Consider the following 27,256-nt stretch of genomic DNA (forward strand, 5'->3'; position numbering starts at 1 on the left):
TGCTGGCTTTCAGTAATTGTGCTACTACTCTTAGATGTAACATGGTTAGCCCAAGTGTTGGGTGGACCATGCAAATCATAGCAGAAATTAACTGTGTGCCCCTCTAAGCCACAATGTGTACATTTTCTCTGTGCATTACCCCTTCCTTTTCCACGGCCTCCCCCTGACTCACGGCCTCCAGTCCGGCCACTGGCCCAGTTAAACATGTGTCTACCATGGTTGCTTGGAGGACCACTGCTGCCACCACCACTTCTACTTCCATGACTACTCCCTTTAGTCACTACCAAACCAGATCTATCAGAGAATGAAGAATGTTCCACTGGCTCAATGGATGTCCTCTTAAGACGGCCAAAAACTTCTTCAAGTGAGGGGAGAGCTGATCCCCCCAATATCTGTGCTCTGACAGGCTCATACTCATCCTTCAAGCCCACAAGAAACCTAGTCACATCAAGCTGTTCACGTTGCTGTAGTTGGATCTGGACATCTGATGTTAGAGGGTGATACACATTTAGCTCATTGCGGATGTTTCTCAAACTTGCATAATACTCTTCTAAGCTTTGACTTCCTTGCTTCAAATTGAAGTACTCTTGGTATAACTGATATACCCTAGTTGTGTTGTCTTGTCCAGAGTACAACTTTTTAGCATGATCCCAAATCTCTTTGGCTGTATCTAGGAACATGAAGTTCACACTAATCTTTGGTTCCATGCTGTTCCAAAGCCATGTCATTATCTGTGCATCATCTTGTTCCCAATCACTGAACCCAGGAGAATCAGAGGAAGGTTTCTCCTCCCTCACATGTTTTACTTTCCTCTTGGCCTTCAAGAACACCTCCACAGATTTTGCCCATGGTACATAGTTCTCACCATTCAACTTGATGGGTGTCATTTGAACACTTAGATAATCTGAAGAGAGCATGATGCCTGTTTTGTTGTCATTCCCAACTACAGTTGAAGCCATCTCAATTATGTCTCCTCTGAATATACACCACAATCTCACGCTTGTCACAAGATTTATCTCACTTACAATACCACCAACTCACTTTCTTCAACTGCACATTACACACTACACTCTAAAGCTGAAATCATTCAGGCAACACATCAAACACTTGGACTGCACACTGCAGGACCATTTACCACCAACACACCACTACTGAAATTACTCAGTCATTTCATCGAACACTTGTTCTGCATACTGCAGAACTGATTACACACAAGGTCTAGGGGTTCACTTTTAAGCATTTAAAAACATAGATATGTCAGCCACCACAACACAATCAACACCACACCACTGCTGTCGTGGACATCAGCAGTCTACCACTCTTCTTTCAGCACACATGTGAGCAAGAAAACACAAAAAAAACATGACTGGTATGTATATTAGTTTCACCCAGCACCACAACAACTAACTTTCGAAGCACACAAAAAAAATCAGCATTTACAGTTCATTACTGAACACACGACCAGCCCTCTTCGTACACTGAATAGAGGGTCTAGTACCACTTCAACGACCACCACAGCACCGGCCAGAGGCATTCTCACCTCCAGGCCCTCAAAACGACAACTCCTTTTCAGCCCTTTATCGAGTCTTCAATCAGATCAGCTGTAGGATGATGAAACCTACTGTGATGCTGGCGGCGAACCCAGAAAGAAGACAGCAGCAAGAAAACGAACACCAGACCTTAATGCTCTGATACCATGTGAATAAACCCTAGTTGTTTCTAGGTCAAAGTAGAGAAGAATAAAGAAGAAAGAAAAGAGAAAGAAGAAGAAGGAGAGGAGAAGAGTATTCGGCCAGACTAGAAGAGAGGATGTTCAAAATTCACTCTCCTAGCCGACCCACTTGATTTTTATTTATGAAAAACTTGAGTTACAAGAAAGACAATTTTGTCCCTCATAGAAGATGGGACACATAACTTAATCTCAAATACAATAGACATTTCACTTTCAATAAGATACACCAGAATGACCAAAATACCCCTGACTCGAGCATTCTAACATCAACTATCCATACTTGACTTTTCAAGGATTGGGAAGTGATAATTGTGAAAAACACATTGAGACATTGAAAAAGACAGGAAGTAATCTTACTAGATGGGATAGATTCAATCCAATTCTTTTCTGACTTTGTCATGCCAAAATTTGTATGTATCTGCATCATATGGAACATTCTTGAATGTGTCTCATAATGTCTTTAGGTTTCTCATTCTGTTCATTAAAACCGAGATTCTGTTCTAGAATTTCTTCTGCAGAATCCTAAACTTGTTCTAGCGAGTCTTCAATTTATTCATCCATTGACATTTCATGTCTCAATCACCAGCTTGTAAAGAATCATAGGATGTTATTAAACAACGTCTCAGTCTTTCCTTGCTTCCTAATAATTGACATGCCTATTAAAATGAAAACTCCAAACCACCTTAGTAGCAATAAATTCGTAGCGGTGTTGCACTGGTGCGCCCTGTTAACCTTCAAATGCCAATGGAAATGAAGCCTCCAAATTACCTTTTTAGCAATAAATTCAAAATAATTTTGCGGTGGTGCACCCTTGTCAACCTTTAAATTGTAAATTGAAGGAAAGATGTTGTTGCAAAGGTCTTTTGCAACTGGTCATTTCTACTGGAGTAACAAATATTATTCCCAATTTTTCTTATCATTGCAAGGAGTTTATTGTACTACATGATATATTGCATAGTCCAGGATAGCAATAAACAGAGAAAAAAATAAGACTTGAATTAATCTTACATTTAATTGGTTTTCTTCAGCTCAAAGCTTTTCTTCAAGCACAGAATCTTAATGAGACTCTAATCTTTGCCAAAATTGAAAATGTGGAGGTGAGAACTTTTATTTGAAATGGAAATTTTGTTAATTGAATATCTGCCAATTTACAATTATATTGCTTATTTGTTTAATTTGATTCATTGAAAGTTTCAAGGTTATGATATTTGTCAATATAAGATGAGTCAGGTATCTACTTTAATTGATCTATCATTTTACCAGGGTCTGAAGCATTTTGATGACATCCTCCAAGAAGCAGATGGTATCATACTTTCTCGTGGGAATTTAGGAATAGACCTACCACCAGAAAAGGTTAGATGGTTCAGTTGTCCTTTAATCATTAATCCATCAGGTTGGCTTATATTCTTAGAGACTTATTACACGTAACTGTTGGTAAGCTATAGTTTAGAAATCTATCATTATTATTATTTCTATTATCATCATTGTCATTGTGCGTTCAACTTGTAATGGAGATAATTGTATGAGAAAAGGTATGAAAAATAAGAAAATGAAATGAAGATACCAAGCAAAAAACAAATACGAAGGGGGTGTTAGATCAGGGTTGTTCTACATTAAACAACAAAGCCATAAAAAGGTTGGTGAAACTGAGTAAGCAAATATAACTTTTTTATGGGTGGGGACAATGAAGCTCAAGAGTTGCAGAGATGAATGGAAGTTAATTTCCACCAATATAGGGGGGGATGGAGGGATTTTGTTCATCACCACTCATATGGACGTGAAAGGCACGTGTGGTACAGGTTCATCATGACAAACATCTTTCATTCTCAACACATGGCTACCATGCATAGATTGTATAATTCCAAAATAGAACCATATAATATCAAACAAATAAGGTTAAAAGATATAAAATAGCACTGTAAAAGACAACTTTTCGATTCAAAGAACCATAACCTATTCACTATGATAAGGCTTCAAAGAGTAGTCTCCATCCATCATGGTATAATTTGCAGGAGATTCTTCTTATTCCTTCTCTCTCAATCTCTGTGAGTAACACAATAGCATCATTCTCTCTATGGGAAAACAGGGGCTGTGCCTTTATTTTATTTTTATTATTTTTTCTCTACAATCACTCTTCCATATATTTCTAATATAACAAAAACAAGGACTCCAGCCTTCTATGTTTTTTTTCCATTTTTCTTTGAAATTAACATAGCATACTCACATGCATAAATATACTTGCAGTCATTCATAGTCACATGCATGGACTCCTTGATACCTCTGTCTCACTCAACACAACAAGGGTTCCATACCTTTTCTTTATTTTCACTCTCCAATTTGTACATATTAGGAACAAAATCTTGGGCTGGCAAGCATGAGAATACAGGATTGAATCTGAGAGCAGCCACTCCATGCAAAAAATAAAATGCTAAGTATAGGTATTATTTAAATCCATTTTTCCATATTGACCCCACACTCTCCAATGAAATTGAATGAAAATTTAAAGAGGTAGGGTTAATTTAGTAACTTAAATATTAAAGAGTAGGTTAGCCTATCAAGAGACAAGAAACATGGGAATTAATTGTTGGATAAAATACACAAAAGCAAAAATCCGTTGGGTTTTAACCTTAGATAAAAAAAAAAATCAAAAGACAAAGATTCAAAAGAAAGCTACCATTCCAATTGAATAGCCCTCTCATATATCTTATGCATATGGATTTTTTATGTAGTTTCTTATTTTTTTTGATGCAAGACTTGTTATGAAGTTAAAATCAAGAATTCATATACCATCTTAATTTAATTACAAGAATCACAAGTATAAAATTGAGAAAGATAAAGTATGAGCTCTCTAATTTTCTTATTTATAATTGTCTAGTTTACTTAATAATTTTATATGCTTTCAATTTTTCCTTCTGAAATTATATTTTTATATGTTTCTTTTGTACTTGCATCTAGATTTTTTGTTTTAAGATATATAATCATTGAGGACAATTGAAAATCTCAAAGAACCATTCAACCTAAAAGCTTAAGCTGTTAGGTGAGGTCCTTGAATAGGTTGATATTCTCTAACACGCCCCCTCACACGAAAGTTCATTGGGCTTGAAGTGTGAACAAGCACAGGCCCACCCATACCTTGTGCTGAAACTTAATTAATTACAATGGGGGTAAAGAAGATCGAACACTAAGACCACTTGGTCAAAGTGGCTCTGATACCATCTCAAAGAACCATTCAACCTAAAAGCTTAAGCTGTTATGTGAGGTCCTTGAATAGGTTGATATTCTCTAACAGAAAAAAGACATTTATTAATTTTTGCTGAAGTAGTGTGATTAATGTATTAAGCTTTTCCCTTATATTTGTATTTTGAAGATTTAAAAATTTTTTTGTTACTTTTAGTCAAATCATTTAATGTATGAAAACATTTTTGATACAAGTTATTGAATGACCCCACTGGAAAAAATTCCTGGCTATGTCATTGATTAAATTATGTAGTTAAAAATATTTTATAAAGGAAAATAAGAAAGGAGTTATCTATAATGATAAACTTAAAAAAACAATGGGTTTAAAGAGAAAACATTTATATTAAAACAAATTATTTTGATGATATTTTTTAAAACAAATTTTAACAAAACAAAATTTGTTGAAAACAATATAAAAATAGGGTAAATTACAGATTACCACCTTGTACTTTGGGGGTAGTGACACTTAGCTCCCTGAACTTTAATTTGCGACAAAGACCCCCTTGAAATTTCAAAATCCAACATTTCCCCCCTCCCTGTTAATTGGATTGACATAGAATGTTAATTTACTGAAATGCCCTTTTGAGATTCATATTGGCGAAAGGATATCATTTCAGAATAATGAAAATGGGTAAGGAAAAGCAGATGATCTCACCCTTGTCAACAATGTGTTGATGACTAAACTCATCTGTGCTTAGCTTAATTGACTGTGAGAAAGAAGAAGAAAGAAACATACATAAAGAGTATAAGTATGTAAGGGAAAGAGCAAAATGGTCCAACAAATTAAGGAAAGGGTGGTTTGGGGATTTAGAAATGTTTAACAAGCACATGACAGTCAAATGAGAATCTTTTTTCGAAGTTAATTGATGGAATGCTAATGGAAGAGGCAAAGTGTTGGAATCTGAATGTTCAGGGGGGTCTTTGTCGCAAATCAAAGTTGAGGGGGCTAAGTGTCACTAGACACTACCCCCAATGTACAAGGTGATAATCCGTCATTTACCCTAAAAATATTAATGCACTACAGAATATGCCTAGATACATACCTGTAATATTTCATGTTGATACACCCATATAACTAGAATTATTTTGTGGAAGCATTTGAAAAACATTTACTTTTAAACCATGCTTCTTAAGCCTTTTAAGAAATGTTCATTGATACATGATACTCTTATTAGTAAACTATCCATCTGGGTTGCTTTTAAACACACAATAGTTTTGACTCAACACTTTGGAGAAAGGACATGGCACTTTGGTGGACTCTTCTCTGAGTTATATGAAATATAAAATATTTGGCACCCATTCTAAGATTAGGAAAAGAATTGAACATCTGTACTATTTGATAAATTTATATAAGTTGATTATAAATACTTTTAATTGTTGTTATATTTTAACTGATTTATGATTCTAAATTTAATTTGCAACTGATAACAAGATCAAGGAAACCCAGAAAAGAAAGATGAAATAGAATTTATTAATTGAAAGCAAAGATAGCTGGATTATCTAAAAGAGAGGAAAAATATAAATGAAGAGCCAAAAATAAACCCTTAGGTTGAACCTATTAGCTCCAAATACACCCATAATGCACATTAATCAGCAGGGATAAGCGCCAGTATAACATTATTAATCCTACCTCACTTCTAGACGATTTATTGGTTATTCCATCGGCTGTTCTCCTAATCAAGAAAAGATGTTTCCTCTAGTCCAATGATCTGGCCTCTCTAGTATAATGCTTATAACTATAGAGTAACCTAGCATATATCAAGCACAACGCCCTTAACAGAGATAAATAATCAGCATATACAGTCACCAAGACCAATCAAGTTGGAAAACACCTAGATGATCTCACTCCAATGGCTCTTGATTTGTCCTCTTATTCATCAATTTGAGTGTTGTTTATAAGTATCTATTCTACAAAATAAAATGAAACTATATTTGTTGAGTTTTGTAATCTTAAACTTTTGCAGACCAACACTTGTACTTGTGTCAGATTCCACAACTAACTCCCACTTCCATGCAACATAGCTACAAAAAAACCTTTGTAATATAAAAAATTGTTAAGGAGTTTCTTTGTATTTAGAAGTATTCATGATTGAATAATTTGAGTGAAATGATTTCCAATAATATATTAATAACTATGCTGACTATAATTGATCATGAATATTTGCTTAGAATGCTTTTTCTCAACATTCTAAACTTTAGCCATTTCTTTGAAACATTGCACCATTCTTATGCTTGTGCAAACGTATGTTCTACTTTTGTAGGTCTTCTTATTTCAGAAGTCCGCTGTTTACAGGTGCAACATGGCTGGAAAGCCTGCCATAATTACTAGAGTGGTGGACAGTATGGTTGACAATCTACGGCCAACTCGTGCAGAAGCAACTGATGTTGCAAATGCTGTCCTCGATGGTTCATAACTAATTACATTTGAATGTTATAAAGTTTATGTTAGTTCATTCAGATTTTCTCTCTAATTTTAGCTATCTACTTCAGGAACGGATGGTATTTTATTAGGTGCAGAGACACTTCGAGGCCTTTATCCTGTTGACTCAATAAGAACTGTTGGGAGAATTTGTGCCGAAGTAAGTAAATGCACCTAATAGTGTGGGAGTTAATTCTACATGATGCATTGGTAACTGGTAAGGATAACCTCCCTTTTTGGAGATTCCCATGGAAAATGTAATAACAACAACAGCACCAGAAGCAACAACAATGAAAAGACAATACCAATAATGATAAAAATAGTCTTGGGGTCCAAGTAAGGTGAGAGGAAAAAGGACTCCCAGCAGATAAGTAAGGTGAGAGATTCAAGTGCTCTTCTTATCTTCCCCTTATGAAGGATAAAAGGAAGACCAAAATCATCATAATAAATAAATAAATAAGTAATGGAATAATAATGAGATTAGGAATAATCAAATAGGTCTTGGGTTTCACTACCTAAGTTTTGGAGAAACCCCTATTAGTGACATGCTATCAGTAATCTGCTCCGTCGTCCTCTGCCTAGGGTTGAAATGTATAACTAGTAGGGAAAAAGGCACAAGGAGATTAGTATGTTAATAATGCACTGGAAGAGAATTGAAATCATAAAGTCCTTTTATCAAACATATCTAATGTTACACATTATGCCCTTTAAAGAATTGAATTGCCCTAGAAAAACATCTACAGTTTCTATAAGTGACTTGGTTGAGATTGTCAAGTAGTGGGCCATAGTAATGAACTCACTCAGATCAATGGACAAATCAAGACTACAAAAAATTCTATTGATGACTGAAGAAAAGGATGGCCTAATTACTTGACTTATGAATGGTAAGTATTCAGAACCACCTGAAAAATGTTTTTACAAATAAAGTTAGGAAAATCAGAGTCATGGTAAGAGGTACTTGGAGTGAAAACTTCAAATTCCCTTAGAGGCATTCTCATTAATAGTCTTTTTTCTTCAATCAACAAAAAGAAATTATATGTACTAATGTAACAGAAAGAGAAAATAAGGCTGTGTTTGGTTGCTTCATTTGTACTGGTGTAAATTCATGGGGGTGCAAATAGGCTAAGTGTAAAATCTGGTTTACTTTTGCTTCAGATTTGACCTTGTTTTGTTTGTTTGTCAAAAGTAAAATAGGATGTAAAATGGTTTGGTCCCACCTTATATACAAGAAAACAGAGGTAGGAAGAGGATTCTTTGTTTGGCAGTGAGGTAGGAAGCAAGAAGCTAGTGCCCACTTTCTATAAGAGATAATTGATGAAGGTGGTGAAAACTTTGCATCTGTTTTTGAGATGCAAAATTTACACTGCTAGTGACTGCAAATTAGACAAAAAAAGTACAAATTTTGTATCAGGTAGGAGTGCAAACCATAGTTACAAACAAGCGCGGCCTAAATTACAAGCCTCTGTGAACAACTAAAGATAAACCCAATACTAATGAAGTGATATTATATTCAATACCTCCCAGTAATCTGGTTCTTACAACATTTGCCATGTGAAGCCTGTGGAGAATGCTTACCAGGTTTACGTCATATGATATGATTATTGAAGTACAAGACAGCATACAAGTATGCAACTAACTCCAACAGAGACCATTTTGTAGGCTGAAAGCGTCTACAACCAGGATCTTCAGTACAGGAGAATAATCAAACATGTTGGCGAGCCAATGTCACATGCAGAATCTGTTGCTTCATCTGCGGTATCTAAAGTTATATATTATTTTTATTATTTCAGTTTTCAAGTTGCCCTGTACTGCATAAATGATGGCTCTCACTGTACTTCAAAGGTGCGTGCTGCAAGTAAAGTAAAGGCAGCAGTAATTGTTGTGTTTACATCATCTGGGAGAGCAGCAAGGTGCTTTTTCCGCATGCCTACAGTCCACAAAGTAATTTTTACTTGGCAAGTAAAAATCTTGAGGTCCTTAACTTCGTAATTTTTTATAGGTTGGTTGCCAAATATAGGCCTTCTGTGCCCGTTTTTGCTATAGTAATACCACGTCTTAAGACAAATTCATTGAAGTGGAGTTTCTCTGGAACCTTACAGGTATCAATATCTGTCTCAGTCAAGTTAGCACTGCACTAGTTATGACGGATCATTGGATTATTTAGATACCTCAATATTTGCTACCAGTGTGAAAATTCATAAACTTATTGTTGTTTCATATGGCATTATCTTGTAGTGAAATCCTCTGTTCTTGTTGTGCAGGCTAGGCAGAGCCTTGCTGTGAGAGGGGTGTATCCTATTTTGGCCAGTCCTAACATGGTAATTTATTTTCTTTTGACTGTTTGATTATTTGATTGTTAAGGGAGTAGATATTCCTTTGAAGGCATTGAAATGCCTTTTTCCCTAATTGCTATGGAATATTGAATCCCACCTTGCAATGAAGCTATTGATCTTAAGTTCCTTTCTTTAAGAATCAAAAACAAAAAAAAAGTAAATTATCAATTTTCTCCCCTACCAATTCTACTGAACCAACTTGGCATTCAAACATACAGCTGCCAAACTGGGGTTGGTCAGTGCCCAATAGAATAGCCTTTTTAAGAAAATTAATAGCTGGATTCAGCTGTAGCTGGTCCTGGTTTGGAAAACCAGAGCTTATCCCATTAATTATTACCATTAAAATTGCTATTATATTCAAGATGTATGTATACAAGTAATAGTGATAGGGTTTGTCCCTCCAGACCTGGGCATGATCCTCAGTGAGCATACATTAAACAGTGAAACCTCAGGCTCAGCCCAAAAAGCGTGCCTAAAAATGTATGCTACTATTGCGGACAAAGGGACAACCCCAAGTATGACAAAAGATGGGTTACTAGAATCAGACCCTTTGTATAATTCGTTCCACTGTACCATCCTTGAAAGGCAGCAACTTTCGTATGAACAACTGAATTTCTAAATTCCAAATAACATCAGGAACTGCTAATTGCTAATTGCAAGAAATACCTCAATTGGAGTAAAATCTGGAATATGTTGAAAGGGACAGGTCAAACTAAAATTGCCTGCCCCAATGATTTCAGGGGATGACATTAGCTGATGGTAGATACTCTAGAACCAGTGGTAGTTGATTTCAGGATTCTCTTACCCCAAGTGTCTTTGAAGATTGTTCTGAACCCAATGATCAGTGCAAGGGAGCTGATTCACTGTTTATCTTCTTATATGCCAGGTTGCTTCAGGTTTCTCCAGTGAACAGTCTGGGTTGAAACTTGCCTTCGAGCATGGTAAATCGGTGGGATTGCTGAAGCCCAATGATCGGGTTGTTGTCTTCCAGAAGATTGGGGACTCATCTGTTGTCAAGATTGTTGAGCTTCAAGATTACCTATGAAAAGGCACCTATCATTTAATTTTTCTTAATCCAACATTTCGGGTAGGACGTACCCTATTTCCAATACTAGGGATTACAACACCAACATTGCTATTACATTAATTCTGCTATAATGTTTTCTTCTTCATGTTAATTTAATTAATCCTATCCAGCTTTCCACTGAAATATCTTTAACCACCATACCTGAATAATTTATTTATTTATTTTTGTTGGCATCTATGCAATGGGGGAGGCCTATCTATTTGCACACGTGCACTCTTGAATTTCACGGCATATTTTCCACCTCAAAATGGTTTCTAGGAAAATATGATAAAGGATTATTGGTTCCAATTTGTGAGAACAATCTCATCTTTGTTGCTTCAAAGCAACCGGTCCTTGGTTTAGCTCAGAATCCTGGGATCTTGAGCCAAGCCCAAAATTTTCAACCCAATTTGATTTTGCGTTACAGAATTTTACTGGGGTGGAGTGAATATTATTCCCTTATGAAAAATCACGTAGAATAAGCATATAAGAAAAACTTCTTGTCTTCATGGTTATCCATAGTAGCCCCTTGCCATATGGTAATAGTCCAATTTTAAGGAAAAAAAAAAAAACTATTAGAGAATATTTATAGCATATCTTGTTGAGATACATGACTGGATATGAAATATGGGCCGTTTGGGATCGATGCCATTTTCTCAAAAAACACACCACATCAGAAATCCGTTTTTTTTAGAAAATGCATGCTGTTTGGTAAGATGTTTTTCCAAAAAACATTTTCTCATACCACACCTTAGAAATCGGAAAAAGTATAGTCTGAGAAAATACTATTTTTGGTGTTTTTCTGTTTTTTCTCCTGTTTTTAACAATAGTGTACTGATGTGACATTGAAAAACGATTATGTGCCAGCACAGTAATGGTACCAAATAGAAAGCCTGAGAAAAACATTTCTTAAAAAACAGCATGTTTGCAGCACCATTTTCTGAGAAAACACCTGTCAAGAACCGGCATCAATCCTAAACACCATCTAGATCTTCTGAAAGCAATCACCACTTGGATATTCTGAAAACAAGATGTGTAATAGTTGCTGGTTCATCTGGTAACAGTCCAGAGACCAACCCACCTGTTTATTTTTAATTTAGCGGACCAGTAACTGTTATACATCTTTGTTTCCAGAAAATTCTGTTCACAACAATGATAAAGATGCAGCTAATTCAGGAGATTTCTCTGCCAAATGGGCAGTTCTCTGGCAGTTCAGTTATCCAAGCAAGGATTAACGGAACGCAATGACTGTTCAGTGGGCTTAAGGCAGTGAATTAAAAGGCACGCCTAGGCACATTTTGGGATATGTGCCTTGCTCAGGTCCTAGGTGCACGCCTGGTGTGCCTAGGCGTGCACCTGATGCACCTTGTGCCTCAGCCCAGGCATGCGTCTTTTTAAAATTTTGCATTTTTTGCCCTTTTTTTAGTTTTACGGTTGGGCCGAGGGCTCCGCCCCCGGACCCCTGACCCCTGACCATGCCTCTTGAGGCAAGTTCGAGCAAATCTATGTTAGGGTTTGAAATTCTTATTTCTCACATGAAAAATAATAATTTTATAACTTTAATTGCCTTTTAAGAACATATTTTATTAGAATGAATGAATGAACAACATTAACAAATAGGGGGTTCTCGGAGCTCTGATGAACAACAACTCATAGAATCAAGAATACAATATGTTTTAGTGTTTTACATCACATTAGCTACTTGAAGCAATACAATTAAGGAAAAAAAGAGATTATGGATTTTACATGCTTGAAAATGCTTTATATGTTTACTTTTATTTTAAATTTTCATTTGAATACGCTATGTATTTTAATTTTAAATAATTGAGCGACTCATAGAATCAAGAATACAATATGTTTTAGTGTTTTACATCACATTAACTACTTGAAGCAATGCAATTAAGGAAAAAAAGAGATTGTGGGTTTTACATGCTTGAAAATGTTTTATATGCTTGTTTTTATTTTTAAATTTTCATTTGAATATGCTATATTTATGTATTTTAATTTTAGATAATTGGTTTTTTAAAACATTTATATTAAAATTTATATTTATATTTTTTATTAACATTATGTTTAATATTTTTTGAATTTTTAAAATTTTTTAATTTTTTTTGGCTTTTTTTGAATTTTCTGATTTTTTTTTTATGCATGCCTCGCCTTGCTTGCGCCTCAGGCGCAAATTGGTCCTTGCTCCTTTTCTGTGCCTTGCACTTTTAAAAATCTGGCTTAAGGTTCCACACCAGTAATAAAATACATGAGACCCACACCTTTCACAGTGGGTCCCATGAATTTATTACTGGTCTCGGATGATTCACAGCCCAACAGCCATCGCGTTCAGTTAAACCGAATTCCAGTTATCCATACAAGGTTGTACTCTTTAAAGATTGCAGACTGCAGTAACATAAAAGAAAGCACCTTAATCAGGCCTATTTGCTTTTAGAAATACATATAGAGCAAAGGAGCAATGTGAGTTATGATTTGCCCCGAATTGTCTTAGTGAATAATCTTAGGCCCGATACAAAATCTAATTCAGGCCTTTCTCCTTGCTTCTGACCTAGGTAATTAGGCCTGATTGAATTTTCTTGAAGGGAAAAACAACATTCTTTTATGTATCTACGGAATTATATACATCACGGTTTGCCTTAATGTCGCAATTCACTAACCAATGACATTCAGAATCTTCACCAATAAAACTTTGCCCTTCACGATAATTTTACCTGACCACTAATACAACATTTGTATTCCCTGAATCAAAACACACATTGTTTATTTGTTAATCAATCACTAAAAGATGATCTTAAGGTCAAGCACATGTCTCAGTAAAGCAGAATTCACAGATTTTGCAAGTCAAAGTTACGTGCATATTTTTCAGATACGGAGATACCCATGATGTTGCATTTGCAGTAATCATCAGATTGGGATCTGCAAAACAAAAAATGATAATAAATAAATAAAAATGGTTTAATTGTTTAATTTCAACTGCCCTAAATCCCCTTGCACAGGACCAGTAGTCTAGGGGGCCCCATCACTTGGGACCCACCATTGAATGAGTCCCAACTTAAACATTACCATGTCATGAAACGGCACGATCAATGGTCTCTAAACTATCTGAATCTCATCTTACACAAACACCAGCAAACATCTATTAAATAGTTCTTTTGGCTCGGTTTGGAAAGAATACAAATACAAATATGTACAGTACAAACACATACAAAATAATACAAAATACACGGTTTTTCACTCTACATATTTGTATTTGTACTCCTTCCAAGCTGAACCTTTGTTTCTAAATTTGATGTCTATCCAAGAATGGGTGTTCAATCATTTTAACTGCTACATATACCCATTTAAAAGAGTTAAAAAGTCTTCTGTTGCAAAGAGCATTAACAAGTGCTCTGAAGAAATTGGATTATGGGTGATAAAGAGATCTAATGGGAGGCAAAGATACAACATAACAATTCATGAGCAAATGGCTTTGTTTCTGCAAGGGCTCTTTGCAACATTATCTAAAAAATTGCAAACCAATGGAAGAAATGCCATGTGTTTCTTTTCTTTTCTTCTTTTTAGAAGCCTTATGGTAATTCAGAACTACATGTGGGAATGCTAACCAAAGCTATAAGAGAATACACGTGCAAGCTCTTGATGATTTCTTTATATTTCGTCTTCCTCGAAGGGATCTCGCTCAGGGTAGTCACCAACCTGAAAAATGCACAAGCAACCCAGTATCGATAAGGACTTGATAAACATAATGAATAGATTTTGCTTAAAAACACAGCAACGACATTACTTATCAAAAAAGACATTAATAAGGACAAGGAGCAAGGTATTTTTGGCAATAATTTATTCCACAGACAAAGGATGAGGCGAACTGTTGCCCTACTTGACCCAATCAGGAAATGGAAAACTGTTGCCCTCCTTCCCCTCCCCAAAAAAACAAAACAAAACACACATAAATATCATCAGTAAAGAAATTCCCTATGAATGCATCCATAAGAAAAGGTCATACACAGACCTTTACTTTGTCTGGCCTCGTCATTACACCATGAAGTGGAGGGCACTCAAAGTAACGTTTTCCTTTCACCCTACAATAGAGCACCATACAAACTGTCATATACATTTACAATGACATAATCTATCCATTCAAGAAAAAAAATAAAGTTGACATAACTATCAAAATACTATAATATTCATTGCTCTCACAACTCACAACCACAATAAAGCACTCTCACTAACCTAGATCAAGAAATGTATTTTTAGCAGCACCTAGGAAACTTTAAGTTCAATACATTTCATGAAACTATGGATAAACTTTATGATTTTTTTTATCAATAACAATAAGCTTTATTAAAGATAAGAAACTTTAATTACAAGAGAGGGGGAGGTAAAAAGTATGAATTCCCCGTCAGAAAATTACAAAGAAAAAGGAATTAGATATTAGCCCAAAACAAAGAGACCCTATTCACCCCTTGCTTGGCTAACCCATCAGCCAGTGAGTTGGCATTTCTTTTCACCCAGCTGTACTTCACCTCAATGTCCCTGGTAAGCCATTTGAATTTTTTTCCTTTCATTGCTATAGCTCCACATGCTACTGTTGTCTTCCTTTAGCCATCTAACAACCACCTCCAAATCACCTTTATGATTTTTATAAGGATCATTATTCATTACTACAAAGAGAAAGAAAAGGCAGAAATAGGGAGAGAGACCACACCAGTAAACCCAAAACCACAGTAACCAACCCAACCAAGGAAGAAAAAAAGGGCGCATCAGCAAAAATTAGAGGATGCACATACAGGCCCCTTTGCTCATAGCACAGCTCCCAAGATGAACTCCACCCAAGATCCAACCCAAATATGAGTCTATGACAAAAAGTTAAACAGAACAAATCATGATGGGCCTAATGCATGTCCTCTACATTTTTCAGGGTTACAAGATCGTAAAGAATATAGCAAGATCAACAGGCCATGATGCTATGAAACTCATCATCATCATCTAAAGCCCTTTCCCAACTATATGGGGTTGACTACATGAATCCTGTTTCACTATTCTGTTCTGTTCAGTGTCCCATGATGCTATAAAACTACATTATAAAATTGCTAAAAACTGTTTGACCCTTCAAATTTTGATGCTGGATTGTTAAGTGAATCAATAGAAAATTAAAGAAGAAACATTCATTCTAATAAGCAAGAGTTTGGAGGATTTCATTTTCTCGAGTTTATGTAGTGAGAAGCCTTTCTGATCTGAAGTTGAAACAAAATGAACCTTCATATACTTGTATATCTCTAACTAGGTTGTCAGCTGAGCTTGGGATTGTTTTTAATTTAGTTCTATCCCTATCCATATTGCTGAAGTGGGTTGTCAGTAGCATTAGCAAGCAGAATATATAAAAGAAGGGTAAAGAATCCGAATTACATGAAATAATAGTTATGGTGGATAATTGTTTTATTTTCTGATGAGGACCAACAGTATTAAGGAAAATATGATGGAGAGCGAGTTCAAAGTAGTGGGAAGGTGGAGAAAGGAAGTTTCGTTTGAAGCAAAGCTATACAAACTAGAAGAAGTGAAAACAAGGTCTCTGGTGTTCCTGAAGATAAGAGAAGAAAAAAGAGACAGTGTATCTCCAAAAGGAGGTAGCAGCTTGGCTGAAAGGCTTCCTGGACATAGCTTTAGTTTCAAGGAAATCATGGGCCTGGAAGAACTCAATCAAAATCAACGGAAAGGTATTCATAGCTGAACTTTGTTTCAATAGGAAGGGCTGATTCGCAACTGTCTCAGAATGGTTCAGCGAAGGTAGAAGACAAATGATTTGTATCCCCATGGGAAAACAGAGTAAGGGGTGGATGCTGTTCGTAAGGGAGTTGCAGAACTTTCTATGGAGAAATGAAAACAGACCAAGAGATATTCAACCCAACCAAGCACCGGAAAATCAACCACATCCAGATGGTGAAAAGGATGTTGCAGAGAGTGAAGATCAAACCTACCAGAACTGGTGTAAAAAATATGTGATACTTGCAAACAAAAGAGTAGGTAGTTGGGGCTGTGTTGCAGAGGAGATTAAACGAAAGCTGAAAGTGGGAGGACGCTTCGATCTTCGACCGTTTCAAGAAGATAAGGCGCTTCTAGAACTAGAAGTTGACAATCTGGTGGAAGAAATAGATGCATTTCCTATTCAGACTTCTGAAGGAGTAAAGGTGATCAGTCAGTGGTGTCCGAATGCAAATCGTGTAGATCAGACAGAAATTTTCCGCCTCAAAGTGCTAGTGCTCCCATTTCATCTTTGGTCCCTTGCAAACTTCAAGAAAATCGCAGCTCTGTGCAGAGGAGTCATGGAAGAATTGGACTTGTCCAATCTCAGTGCAGCTTTGATGAAATTGGAAGGAGTTAAAAAAGAGTCAATACCAAGAACAGTGAGGTTGGAACTAGGTGAAACGCATGAGGTAGTCTGGTTGCTGTCGTCAGTGGAGGAGAGACTTTGTAGAAGCCTGCGGGAGGTAGAAGACGATGACACGGCAAAGGTCAAGGAAGGGGAAAACATGAAGGAGAAGTCTGACCGTTTTTACAAAGAGTAGACAAATGGGCAGACTGTAGAATAGAAAGAGGACGGTCAGAATTATAAAGAGGGACTAGAATCTGGGCCATCCATCTCAGATCAAGGGGCTACCAAAAGGTCCTATGCTGAAGTGGCAGCTGGAGGGGGCAGCAATAAAGGATATAATTTGGAAAGAGCGCCAAAACTTGGCCCAGGGGTTAAACCGGTTGAACCAGACAACCCAACACCAACTTATAACCTAAACAGGTCACGTGGCCACTTAAAAATGCATGTGAGCGGGCCGGCCCAAAGGCTTGGGGACGATTGTTGGGGTCTATCATCGTCCAAATCGACCCCTGCAACCTCCTCTGTTGCAGCGGTTGCGAAAAACCCTATCAGGACCCCTTTGAAAGCATTTGGTGACGCTGGTTTTGGAAGTGCCCGGTCGGAGAGCAACTGGAAATGGAAGCCAGTTGTGAAAGCGAACTCCACAACCCCAGACAAGCCGAACCCGAAATTTAACAGGCCCGAGCGTGAAGACTTTGAGGAAGAAGATGATTGGGAAGACCCAAGGCAAGATGATGTTTGGAATGACGAAAGTAGCATTAGAAGTGCCTCATCCACTAAAACTTACAATATGTGGAACGATGAGCTAATAGGAACGCAGATATTGTTTGAAGAACCCTCTAGTTCCTCCTTGTCGGCCCCAAAAGAAGAAACAGGGTTAAGACCTGCCTCAATCTCTAAGGTGGGCCTAGATGTAGCCGACAGTGGTCCAGGAGAAATACCAAGGGAGACACAAGTTCAGGATATTCAAGACAGAGAATCGGATATTAGTACTATCCGAAGCAAAGATACACAAGAGGAACAGAATTTAGATGCTATCCCAGTTTTACCTGCCAAGGACTCTCACTCACCGGGTTTTGATCGAAGGAAGGATTTGGACTTGTCGAATCAGGGAACCCCTACACTTTTATCTCCTATTCCGTCTTTTATTCCTTTGCCTCCTTCTAAAGAGGTTTCTAACTTATGCTCGACTACCTGTGCAGGTCCTGTCCGATCCCCACCTGCTATGGAACTCCCAATCTGAAGTGCCACAGTCTTGGACCCAAAGAACCCGGTGGTTGATAGAGTAGAGGAAGAGAGGGCTAGAGTTGTATCTTTAATCCTGGAAGTTCTAGCTGACCCAACCTTAGGTTTAGATTGTGTTGATGCTAGCCTAAACCAACCCATTACCCAAACAAACCCAACCCAGAACGAGACCCTGGAGGGAACAAAGGAAGGCAGGCAGGAGGGGAAGGAGGGCTTAGAAGGAGCTAGGATGGTTGGTATAAAGGCAGAAGGAAAGAAAGTTTACCTGAGAAAGAAGAGTAAGCAAAGGAAAAGAGAAGTGAATCAGTCCTCTAAAACTGATATAAACTTGATTAAAATTAGAGAGAAAAGTAGAAGAAAAGTAGAGGACAGCAGTACAAAGGAAGAAGATGGAGAAAAGAAGAGGAAGAAGAAGAGTTCGATAATCTCCTCTCTCCCCTCTCTAATCCTTTTGTTAATCTTCATTCATTAAGCTAATTACAAGTATGCCTTTAAGTGGGCGGCCAGCTAAGAAAAAACTTAGAGTAAGCTTATAAAAAATAAATAACAGGCCCATTACCAAACAAATAAATAACACGCTACAAGAATAAAAGAATAGATACTAGGGCCCATTCGGCCCAGTCTCTCTACACTCCCCCTCAAGCTGAGCATAGATGTCAATCATGCCCAGCTTGCTTATATAGTGTGTCAACTTCCCTCTTGGATCCTGTTAGCGTAGGGGTATTTCTGTCTTTTTACCTAGATTAATGTTGCTGATCTGTAATGTTGTGTTGGAACCAGTGCTCCTAACTTAAATAAGGGCATATATGTCTTTTCAATCAGTTTTAATAATATAAGTTTTGTCTGGCCGACTGGGAGAAGGTTAGGTTGACACTTCCAGTTCGAACCAGAATTTCCCCCTCTCTTTCTCTCTTTCTTCCACCTTTCTACCTCTTTCTACCTAACCGATCTCAGACAGATAGAATTCTAAGGCAGGCCGAATCATAACATGGTATCAGAGCTGATTGAATCTGCCTAGATTTCTATTCTCTGCGCACCCTATCTAGGGTTTCTCCTTTTTTTTCTGCATTTGACTGGAGATAAGGGAAAGGGCAGAAAAGGAATGATCGCCCTCTTCCCTTCGAGGTTTCTATGCCTCTAATCAGGTCGTGTGTGGTCGGTTGCTGTGGTTTCTAAGATCGCCCTCCCCTAATCGATGAAGAATAGAGGGCCGATCTGTGTGGTGCAGTGGCTGTCGTGTGTGGACTGATTTACTGCTCGTAAGGTTGTTACTTCAGTGATAAGGTAAGAGATCTCAGTGCATGATATCTGTTATGGATCAAATAGGAAGTGTGTTTCAGACCATATGCTAGGGTTTCAAACAGTAATGTGCTAGGGTTTATGCTGATTTTTGTGTATTTCGAAGGAAGAGTTATAATCAGATAGTGGTGAGATTTCAGGTAGTCAATCGTAGGAGTAGGGTTTGTGGTGTAATGAACACACTTTTCAGCAACAACAAGTGCTGAAACCAGTGTGACAGGTGTGATCTAGTTGTGTGCAGTGTGCAGAATTCAGTGGTAATAGAATTCAGCAAGTGTGCAAAATCAGTGATAACATAATGGGAGATAACAGTGATTGTAAACCTAGTGTGATGGTGCCTACAAACTACCTGAATGTTCAGATGACCTCCATTAAACTAAATGGAGAGAATTATGTGCCTTGGGCTAAATCCGTCGAAGTCTTTCTGAAGGCAAAGAAAAAGGTAAAACATATAAGAGAGGAGAAACCCTCCACTGACTCTCACGAGTATGAAGACTGGGAGCAAGAGGATGCTCAGATCATCACATGGTTGTGGAATAGTATGGAACCCAGGATTAGTGTAAACTTCATGTTTCTTGACACTGCCAAAGATGTGTGGGACCATGCGAAGAAATTGTATTCGGGTCAGGACAATACAACCAGAGTGTATCAGTTGTATCAATAGTACTTTAACCTGCAATAGGGCAATCAGAGTCTTGAGGAGTACTATGCCAACATGAGAAACATACGTATCACCCTCTCACTTCTGATGTCAAGATTTAGCAGCAACAGAGAGAACAGCTTGATGTGACTAGATTTTTGGTGGGACTGAAGTCTGAATATGAACCAGTACGGGCTCAGATATTAGGAGGATCAGCTCTTCCCTCCTTGGAAGAGGTATTTGCTCGACTCCGGAGGATTTTCTATCGGATCTACTGAGAACTCTAATATCTCAAATAGATTTGCCTTTGCTGTATCGAGAGGCCGTGGTACTCGAGGTGGAGCTAGGGGAGCTCAGTCTGGCCGTGGTGGTGGTAGTGGTTCTGTGTATGGCCGAAGTGGTAATGGTGGGCTTACTTATAATCGTGATGGTGGTCGTACTAGGGGCAGAGATTCAGGGGGAGCCCGTGGTAGAGGACGTGGCTCAAGCCCGAGGAAGTGCACTCATTGTGGTATGGATGGACATACCATTAACTATTGTTATGATCTACATGGTCCACCCTCAACCTGGGCCAATCATGCCGCGACCAGTGACTCAAGCTCCAACTTTAGACAAGAGAATCATTCATCTGATCAGATACCTCCTACACCCACAGATGGTCCCGTGAAGGAGATGGTCAGTGTTCTCCGTGATGAATATGAGAGGTTTATCCAATCACAACAGAACACGGCGACTTTTGCTCACTCAGGTATGGCTTGTTTGGCATCCACACCCAATCCCTGGATCATTGACTCTGGAGCCTCCAATCACATGACTGGAACTCCAGGTGTGTTTTCATCCTTATCTCATTGCTCAACATCACAATCTGTCACCCTTGCTAATGGTTCCACATCCTCAATCTGTGGTGTTGGTAATGTTGACCTAGATCCTGTATCCCTCTCCTCAGTTTTGTATGTTCCTAAATTGCCTTTTAATCTTATGTCTGTCAGTAAGCTGACCAAATCACTTAACTGCTCCATTACCTTTTATCCTTCTATGTGTGTTTTTCAGGATCTCAAGACGAGGATGAAGATTGGTGGAGGGCATGAAGCTGGTGGACTGTATTATCTTGACGGTGGTGGTGGTAGAACTTCAACAGCTCTCCAGTCATCTCTTTCTCCTCTCCAGTGGCACTGCCGATTTGGTCATCCGTCGCTAAAAGTCTTGAAGTCTTTGGTTTCGTCCTTGAGTCAGCTTTCTGTTTTGGATTGTGAGTCGTGTCAGTTTGGGAAACACCATCGTGCTCTCTTTAGTTCTAGGGTTGATAACCGTGTGTCGAGTCTTGTTTCTTTAATTCATTCAGATGTTTGGGGTCCTTATAAAGTGATGTCATATAATGGATACAGATATTTTGTCATTTTTGTGGATGATTTTTCAAGGATGACGTGGCTCTATCTAATGAAAGAAAGAAGTGAATTGTTTACCATTTTTGAGAAATTTTATGCTAAGATTCGTGACCAATTTGGTACCCACATCAAAGTTTTCCGTTCTGATAATGGCCGCGAATATTTATCCTCATCATTTCAGGAATACCTGGACCAACATGGCATTATACATCAGACCTCATGTACCTACACCCCACAACAAAACGGGGTGGCTGAGAGAAAGAATCGCCATCTCCTGGAAACAACAAGATCCCTCATGCATCACATGCATGTTCCCTAACCCTTTTGGAGTGATGCAGTGCTTACCTCGTGCTTTCTGATTAATCGGATGCCCACGTTCATCCTTGATGGTCATTCTCCGTTTCAGGTCTTGTTTCCCGCTTTGTCTCCGTTTCCTCTTACACCAAGAGTATTTGGGTGTGTCTGCTTCATCCATAATCTGGGTCCCGGGAATGACAAGTTCGATGCCCGTTCTCTTAAGTGCATCTTCCTTGGCTATTCTCGGACCCAGAAAGGGTATCGGTGTTACCATCCTAGTTCTCGACAGTCTTTTGTGTGTGCTAATGTCACCTTCTTTGAGTCTACTCCGTTCTTTTTGGGGTCCGGTGATGCTTCTTCCTCCTCATCACCTCCTCCTCTTCCACTTCCCATTGTTGACCCTCTTCCCTTGGTTCCAGCCATGACCAAACCCTTGCCTCCGGTGCCACCACCTGTTGAACGCCCACCTATCCGTCATGTGTATACACATCGCCCACGTGTACCAGCTACTACTCCTCCGGCTACATCTCCGTCGACGGATCCGGCACCAAACCCGCACTCAGCATCTGAGCTTGGCCTTCCCATTGCTTTGCAGAAAGGTAAACGCACTTGCACCCTTCATCCTATTTCTAATTATGTTTCACTTACTCACCTTTCCGCTTCCCATCGCCAGTTTGTCACCTTGTTATCATCAGTTGTTGTCCCTAAGGATGTCCAGGAAGCCCTTGCCTCTCCAGGGTGGTGTCGAGCCATGGAAGAAGAACTCTCTGCCCTTCATCAAAATCATACTTGGGACCTCACTGCTCTTCCTCCTGGGAAGCAAGCTGTTGGTTGTAAATGGGTTTATACGGTTAAGTATCTGCCTGATGGTAGTGTTGAACGCCTGAAAGCGCGATTGGTTGCAAAAGGGTACTCCCAAACCTATGGTATTGACTACACAGAGACCTTCTCACCGGTTGCTAAGATAGGGTCAGTTTGTGTTGTGATCTCTCTTGCAGCCATGTATGAGTGGCCACTATATCAGCTTGATATCAAGAATGCCTTTTTGCATGGTGACTTACTCGAGGAGGTCTACATGGAGCAACCTCCAGGGTTTGTTGCTCAGGGGGAGGATGGTAAGGTGTGCAGACTAAGGAACGCTATATATGGGCTTAAACAGTCTCCTCGAGCGTGGTTTGGTAGGTTCAGTGAGGTAGTAAAGAAATTTGGTATGAAACAGTGCAAAGTTGACCATTTTGTATTTAGTCATGACTCTCCGGGAGGAAAAATACTGTTGGTGGTGTATGTAGATGATATTGTTATTACTGGAAATGATAACATGGGTATTGACAGGCTGACTTATCTGTAGGATCACTTTCAGACAAAGGATCTGGGTAAGCTGAAATACTTCTTGGGGATAGAGGTAGCAAGATCCAAGTATGGTATTAACCTGTGCCAGAGAAAATATGTGCTTGATTTGCTGGAAGAAACAGGCTTGTTGGGTGCCAAACCAGCTGAAACACCTATAGACACAAATACCAAGCTAAGCAGTGATATGGGTGAAGTGTTTGAAGACCCCAGCAGATACCGACGACTTGTGGGCAACTGAACTACCTAACCATTACTAGACCAGACATCTCATTTGCGGTTAGTGTGGTAAGCCAGTTCATGCAAAAACTTATGAATCCTCATTGGAATGCAGTTCTGAGAATTGTGAAGTATCTAAAAGGGGCTCCAGGTCGCGGTCTGATAGAGTGGCGGAAAACTTGAAATAGAAGGGTATTCTGATGCTGACCGGGCCGGTTCTATGTCTGATAGGCGGTCTACTACAAGCTATTGCACTTTCCTGGGAGGTAACCTGGTGACATGGAAAAGTAAGAAGCAGATGGTTGTGGCAAGAAGCAGTGCAGAAGCAGAATATAGGGCTATGGCGCACACCGCTTGTGAATTGGTGTGGCTAAGGAACCTTCTACAGGAAGTAGGGTACAACATCAACACTCCAATGAAGCTCTATTGTGATAATCAGGCTGCAGTTCATATTTCCTCTAATCCGGTGTTTCATGAAAGAACCAAGCACACTGAAGTTGACTGCCACTTTGTAAGGAAGAAGGTGCTGAATGGAGAACTAGACACTACACATGTTAATACAGGAAATCAGTGGGTTGACTTATTTACAAAAGGCTTGAGTCGGGGAAGAGTGGACTACATATGTAACAAGCTGGGAGTATATGATATATACTCACCAGCTTGAGGGGGAGTGTTAGCGTAGGGGTATTTCTGTCTTTTTACCTAGATTAATGTTGCTGATCTGTAATGTTGTGTTGGAACCAGTGCTCCTAACTTAAATAAGGGCACATATGTCTTTTCAATCAGTTTTAATAATATAAGTTTTGTCTGGCCAACTGGGAGAAGGTTAGGTTGACACTTCCAATTCGAACCAGAATTTCCCCCTCTGTTTCTCTCTTTCTCTCTTTCTTCCACCTTTCTACCTCTTTCTACCTAACCAATCTCAGACAGATAGAATTCTAAGGCAGGCCGAATCATAACAGATCCCTTGGTTAAAACATTAGCCAACTATTCTTCTGAAGCAATAAATGGCAAGCAAACTTCTCTTGAGGAAACTCTTTCCTGTATAAAATGTCTATCAACCTCAATGTACTTAGTTATGCCATGTTGAACAGGATTATGTGCAATGTTTGATAGCTGTCTGGTTATCACAGTAGAGCATCATTGGCTTTTCATAGTCAACTCCCAATTCTTCTAAAAGTGATTGCAGCCACAGTAATTCCGACACACCATGTGCCATTGCCCTGTATTCTGCTTCAATAGAGGATCTAGCAACTACAAATTGTTTCTTACTCCTCCATGAAACAATGTTCTCTGCCACCAAAGCATAATATCCCGAGGTGGATTTCCTATTGTTACGAAATTATAGGCTGTAAATATGTAGTATTAGCCCAATTAGGAATAGCTTGATTATAGGAATTATTCTTTCTTTGATTTTCTTCCTATTTTAGTATCTACAAGGCTGTATGATTTTCTTCCTTTTTTGTATCTGCAAGGCTGTATGATTTTCTTCCTTTTTTGTATCTACAAGGCTGTATGATTTTCTTCCTTTTTAGTATCTACAAGGCTGTATATATATGTACTATTTTCTCAATTGAAAGATATCAATTTCTTCCAATTCTTGTTCTATCACATGGTATCAGAGCTGGAGACACCAATTCCAGTCTGAAACTAATTTCTGGTTTTCTTCCCTCTGCTGCCCAAGTGAACAGCTTTGAATTCTTTACGTTGCCCAAGTGAGCAGCAGCTGCAATCTCTAGGTCACCCATTCCGAGTGACATCTGCATCTCACCGCCCCTACCAGTGGAAGCGGAATCCCAGATCGGCCTACCCACCTTCACCGGTCTCTTTTCCGACGATCGCCTCAACCTCGGTGTTACTCCTGTGGTGTTTGTTTTCCCATCAGGAAAGTCTTTCCTCTCTGTTCATTTTTTATACAGTTGATATTTTGGTGCTACCAATTGTGGTTTCTTGCTGTTTGGGTGTTGCATCTGCTGCCGATTCTGTTTAAGTGTGTTTTATTGGCTTTGCTGGTTGTTAAAAGTTTATTTTCCCGTGTTTATGATGGCGGTTGAACAAAAGAACTTGGCTATGCCTAGTGTTATCCCCATTCTGTCTAAAATCACCGAACAAAAACTAAACGGAACTAATTATTTAGACTGGAGTAAGACTGTTCGTTTGTATTTACGGAGTATCTCTAAGGACAACCATCTGACTAAGGACCCTCCTACTGATGAGACCCGCACTGAATGGCTAAGATGATGCTCAATTGTTTTTGCAAATCCGCAATTCTATTGAGAATGAGTACGTCGGTCATGTCTCTCACTGTGAGTTTGTAAAAGAACTAATGGAATATTTGGCTTTTCTGTTCTCTGGTAAAGAAAATATTTCCTGTATTTTTTATGTTTGCAAGACATTTTATCGGGTTGAACAACAGGATCAGTCTCTTCAGACCTATTTCATGAATTTCAAACGCACTTATGAGGAATTGAACGCCTTGTTACCTTTCAGTACTAATATCAAAGTTCAGCAGACTCAACGTGAACAAATGGCTATTATGAGTTTTCTGGCTGGCCTTAATCCTCAATTTGATGGTGTTAAGTCACATATCCTGTCTAATCCTGAGATTACCTCTTTAAAAGGTCTTTACTAGGGTCCTTCGTACAGATACTGGTTCCCATACCTCACCTGTACAACAACCTAGTGCACTTGTCAGTCAGAATAGTGGATCAACTGGCCGGTCTCGTTCTCAGAATAGTAGCAGAGGTGGCAGTAATAGTGGTCGGAATGCTGGAACTCAGGCCACAGGGGGAGTAGTTTGCTACTATTGTCATGAACCAGGACACACTAAAAGGACTTGCCAAAAATTGCTAAAGAAAAACCAGAAGTCTTCTGGGTCTCAGTCAGCTCATGTTGTAACTACGAGTGATGCTCCTCATCCATCGTCAGATCAGACCATTACAATTTCTGCAAATGAGTATGCAAAATTTACCCAGTATCAAGAGGCATTAAAGAACTCCTCTCAGTCCATCACTGCCCTTGCTGAGTCAGGTAAAACCAATACATGTCTTCTTTCTTCTTCCTCTCAGTGGGTCATTGATTCTGGTGCAACATATCATATGACAGGTAATCCTAGTATCTTTTCCACTTTCCAATCACATACTTTTCCTTCTTCAGTCACCTTAGCAGATGGTTCTATTTCTTTTGTCCTTGGTTCTGGCACTATCAATCCCACACCAACACTTTCTTTGTCATCCGTATTGAGTTTACCAAAATTTTCTTTTAATTTGGTATCTGTTAGCAAACTCACTCGTACTCTTAACTGTTGTATCTCATTCTTTCTTGATCATTGTATGTTTCAGGATCTTATGACGAAGAGGATTATTGGTAAAGGACGAGAATCAGGAGGTCTATACATTTTGGATACCCAGGAACCTCAGACCATTGCCTGTTCCAGTACTTTATCTCCTTTTGAAGCTCATTGTCGGTTGGGGCATCCATCTTTACCTTTGTTAAAGAAGTTATCTCCTCAGTTTCATGATGTATCTTCTTTAGATTGTGAGTCTTGTCAGTTTGCAAAACATCGTCGTCTATCGTCTGTTTCTCGAGTTAATAAAAGGGCTAGTCATGCTTTTGAGTTAGTACATTCAGATGTTCGGGGACCTTGTCCTATTATGTCTAAAAC

The 27,256-nt window shown here is 38.7% G+C and overlaps 2 protein-coding genes across 7 annotated transcripts in view; one reads left to right on the forward strand and one right to left on the reverse strand.

Moving 5' to 3' along the window:
* LOC104611302 (pyruvate kinase 2, cytosolic-like) overlaps positions 1–10,926 on the forward strand; it is a 28,322-nt gene extending 17,396 nt beyond the window's left edge. Inside the window, exons 8-16 of the mRNA XM_010278286.3 lie at positions 2,761–2,829; positions 2,996–3,085; positions 7,231–7,375; positions 7,460–7,548; positions 9,048–9,143; positions 9,231–9,298; positions 9,388–9,487; positions 9,650–9,706; positions 10,608–10,926. Coding sequence (XP_010276588.1) covers positions 2,761–2,829; positions 2,996–3,085; positions 7,231–7,375; positions 7,460–7,548; positions 9,048–9,143; positions 9,231–9,298; positions 9,388–9,487; positions 9,650–9,706; positions 10,608–10,766 — 873 coding nt within the window. The 3' untranslated portion in view covers positions 10,767–10,926. The remainder of the gene's footprint in view (positions 1–2,760; positions 2,830–2,995; positions 3,086–7,230; positions 7,376–7,459; positions 7,549–9,047; positions 9,144–9,230; positions 9,299–9,387; positions 9,488–9,649; positions 9,707–10,607) is intronic.
* A 2,235-nt stretch (positions 10,927–13,161) lies between these two features.
* Positions 13,162–27,256, reverse strand: part of EMB2804 (tubulin folding cofactor B) — a 63,210-nt gene continuing 49,115 nt past the window's right edge. The window contains exons 7-10 of one of the 6 annotated variants that reach the window (XR_016078368.1): positions 14,800–14,869; positions 14,415–14,486; positions 13,672–13,709; positions 13,162–13,532 (exon numbers count right to left, since the gene is read on the reverse strand). Coding sequence is in view for 2 of the 6 variants with exons in the window: in XM_088891110.1 (XP_088747236.1) it covers positions 14,439–14,486; positions 14,800–14,869 (118 nt within the window). In the remaining 4 variants the exon portion in view is untranslated. Of the gene's footprint in view, positions 13,710–14,395; positions 14,487–14,799; positions 14,870–27,256 lie in introns of all 6 variants that reach the window. The other 5 variants (XR_016078367.1, XR_737612.3, XR_016078366.1 and 2 more) reach the window with 5 other exon arrangements.

Source organism: Nelumbo nucifera, chromosome 7 (assembly GCF_055504915.1).
Source record: "Nelumbo nucifera cultivar China Antique chromosome 7, China Antique-T2T, whole genome shotgun sequence".
In the NCBI taxonomy this organism is placed as follows: domain Eukaryota; kingdom Viridiplantae; phylum Streptophyta; class Magnoliopsida; order Proteales; family Nelumbonaceae; genus Nelumbo; species Nelumbo nucifera.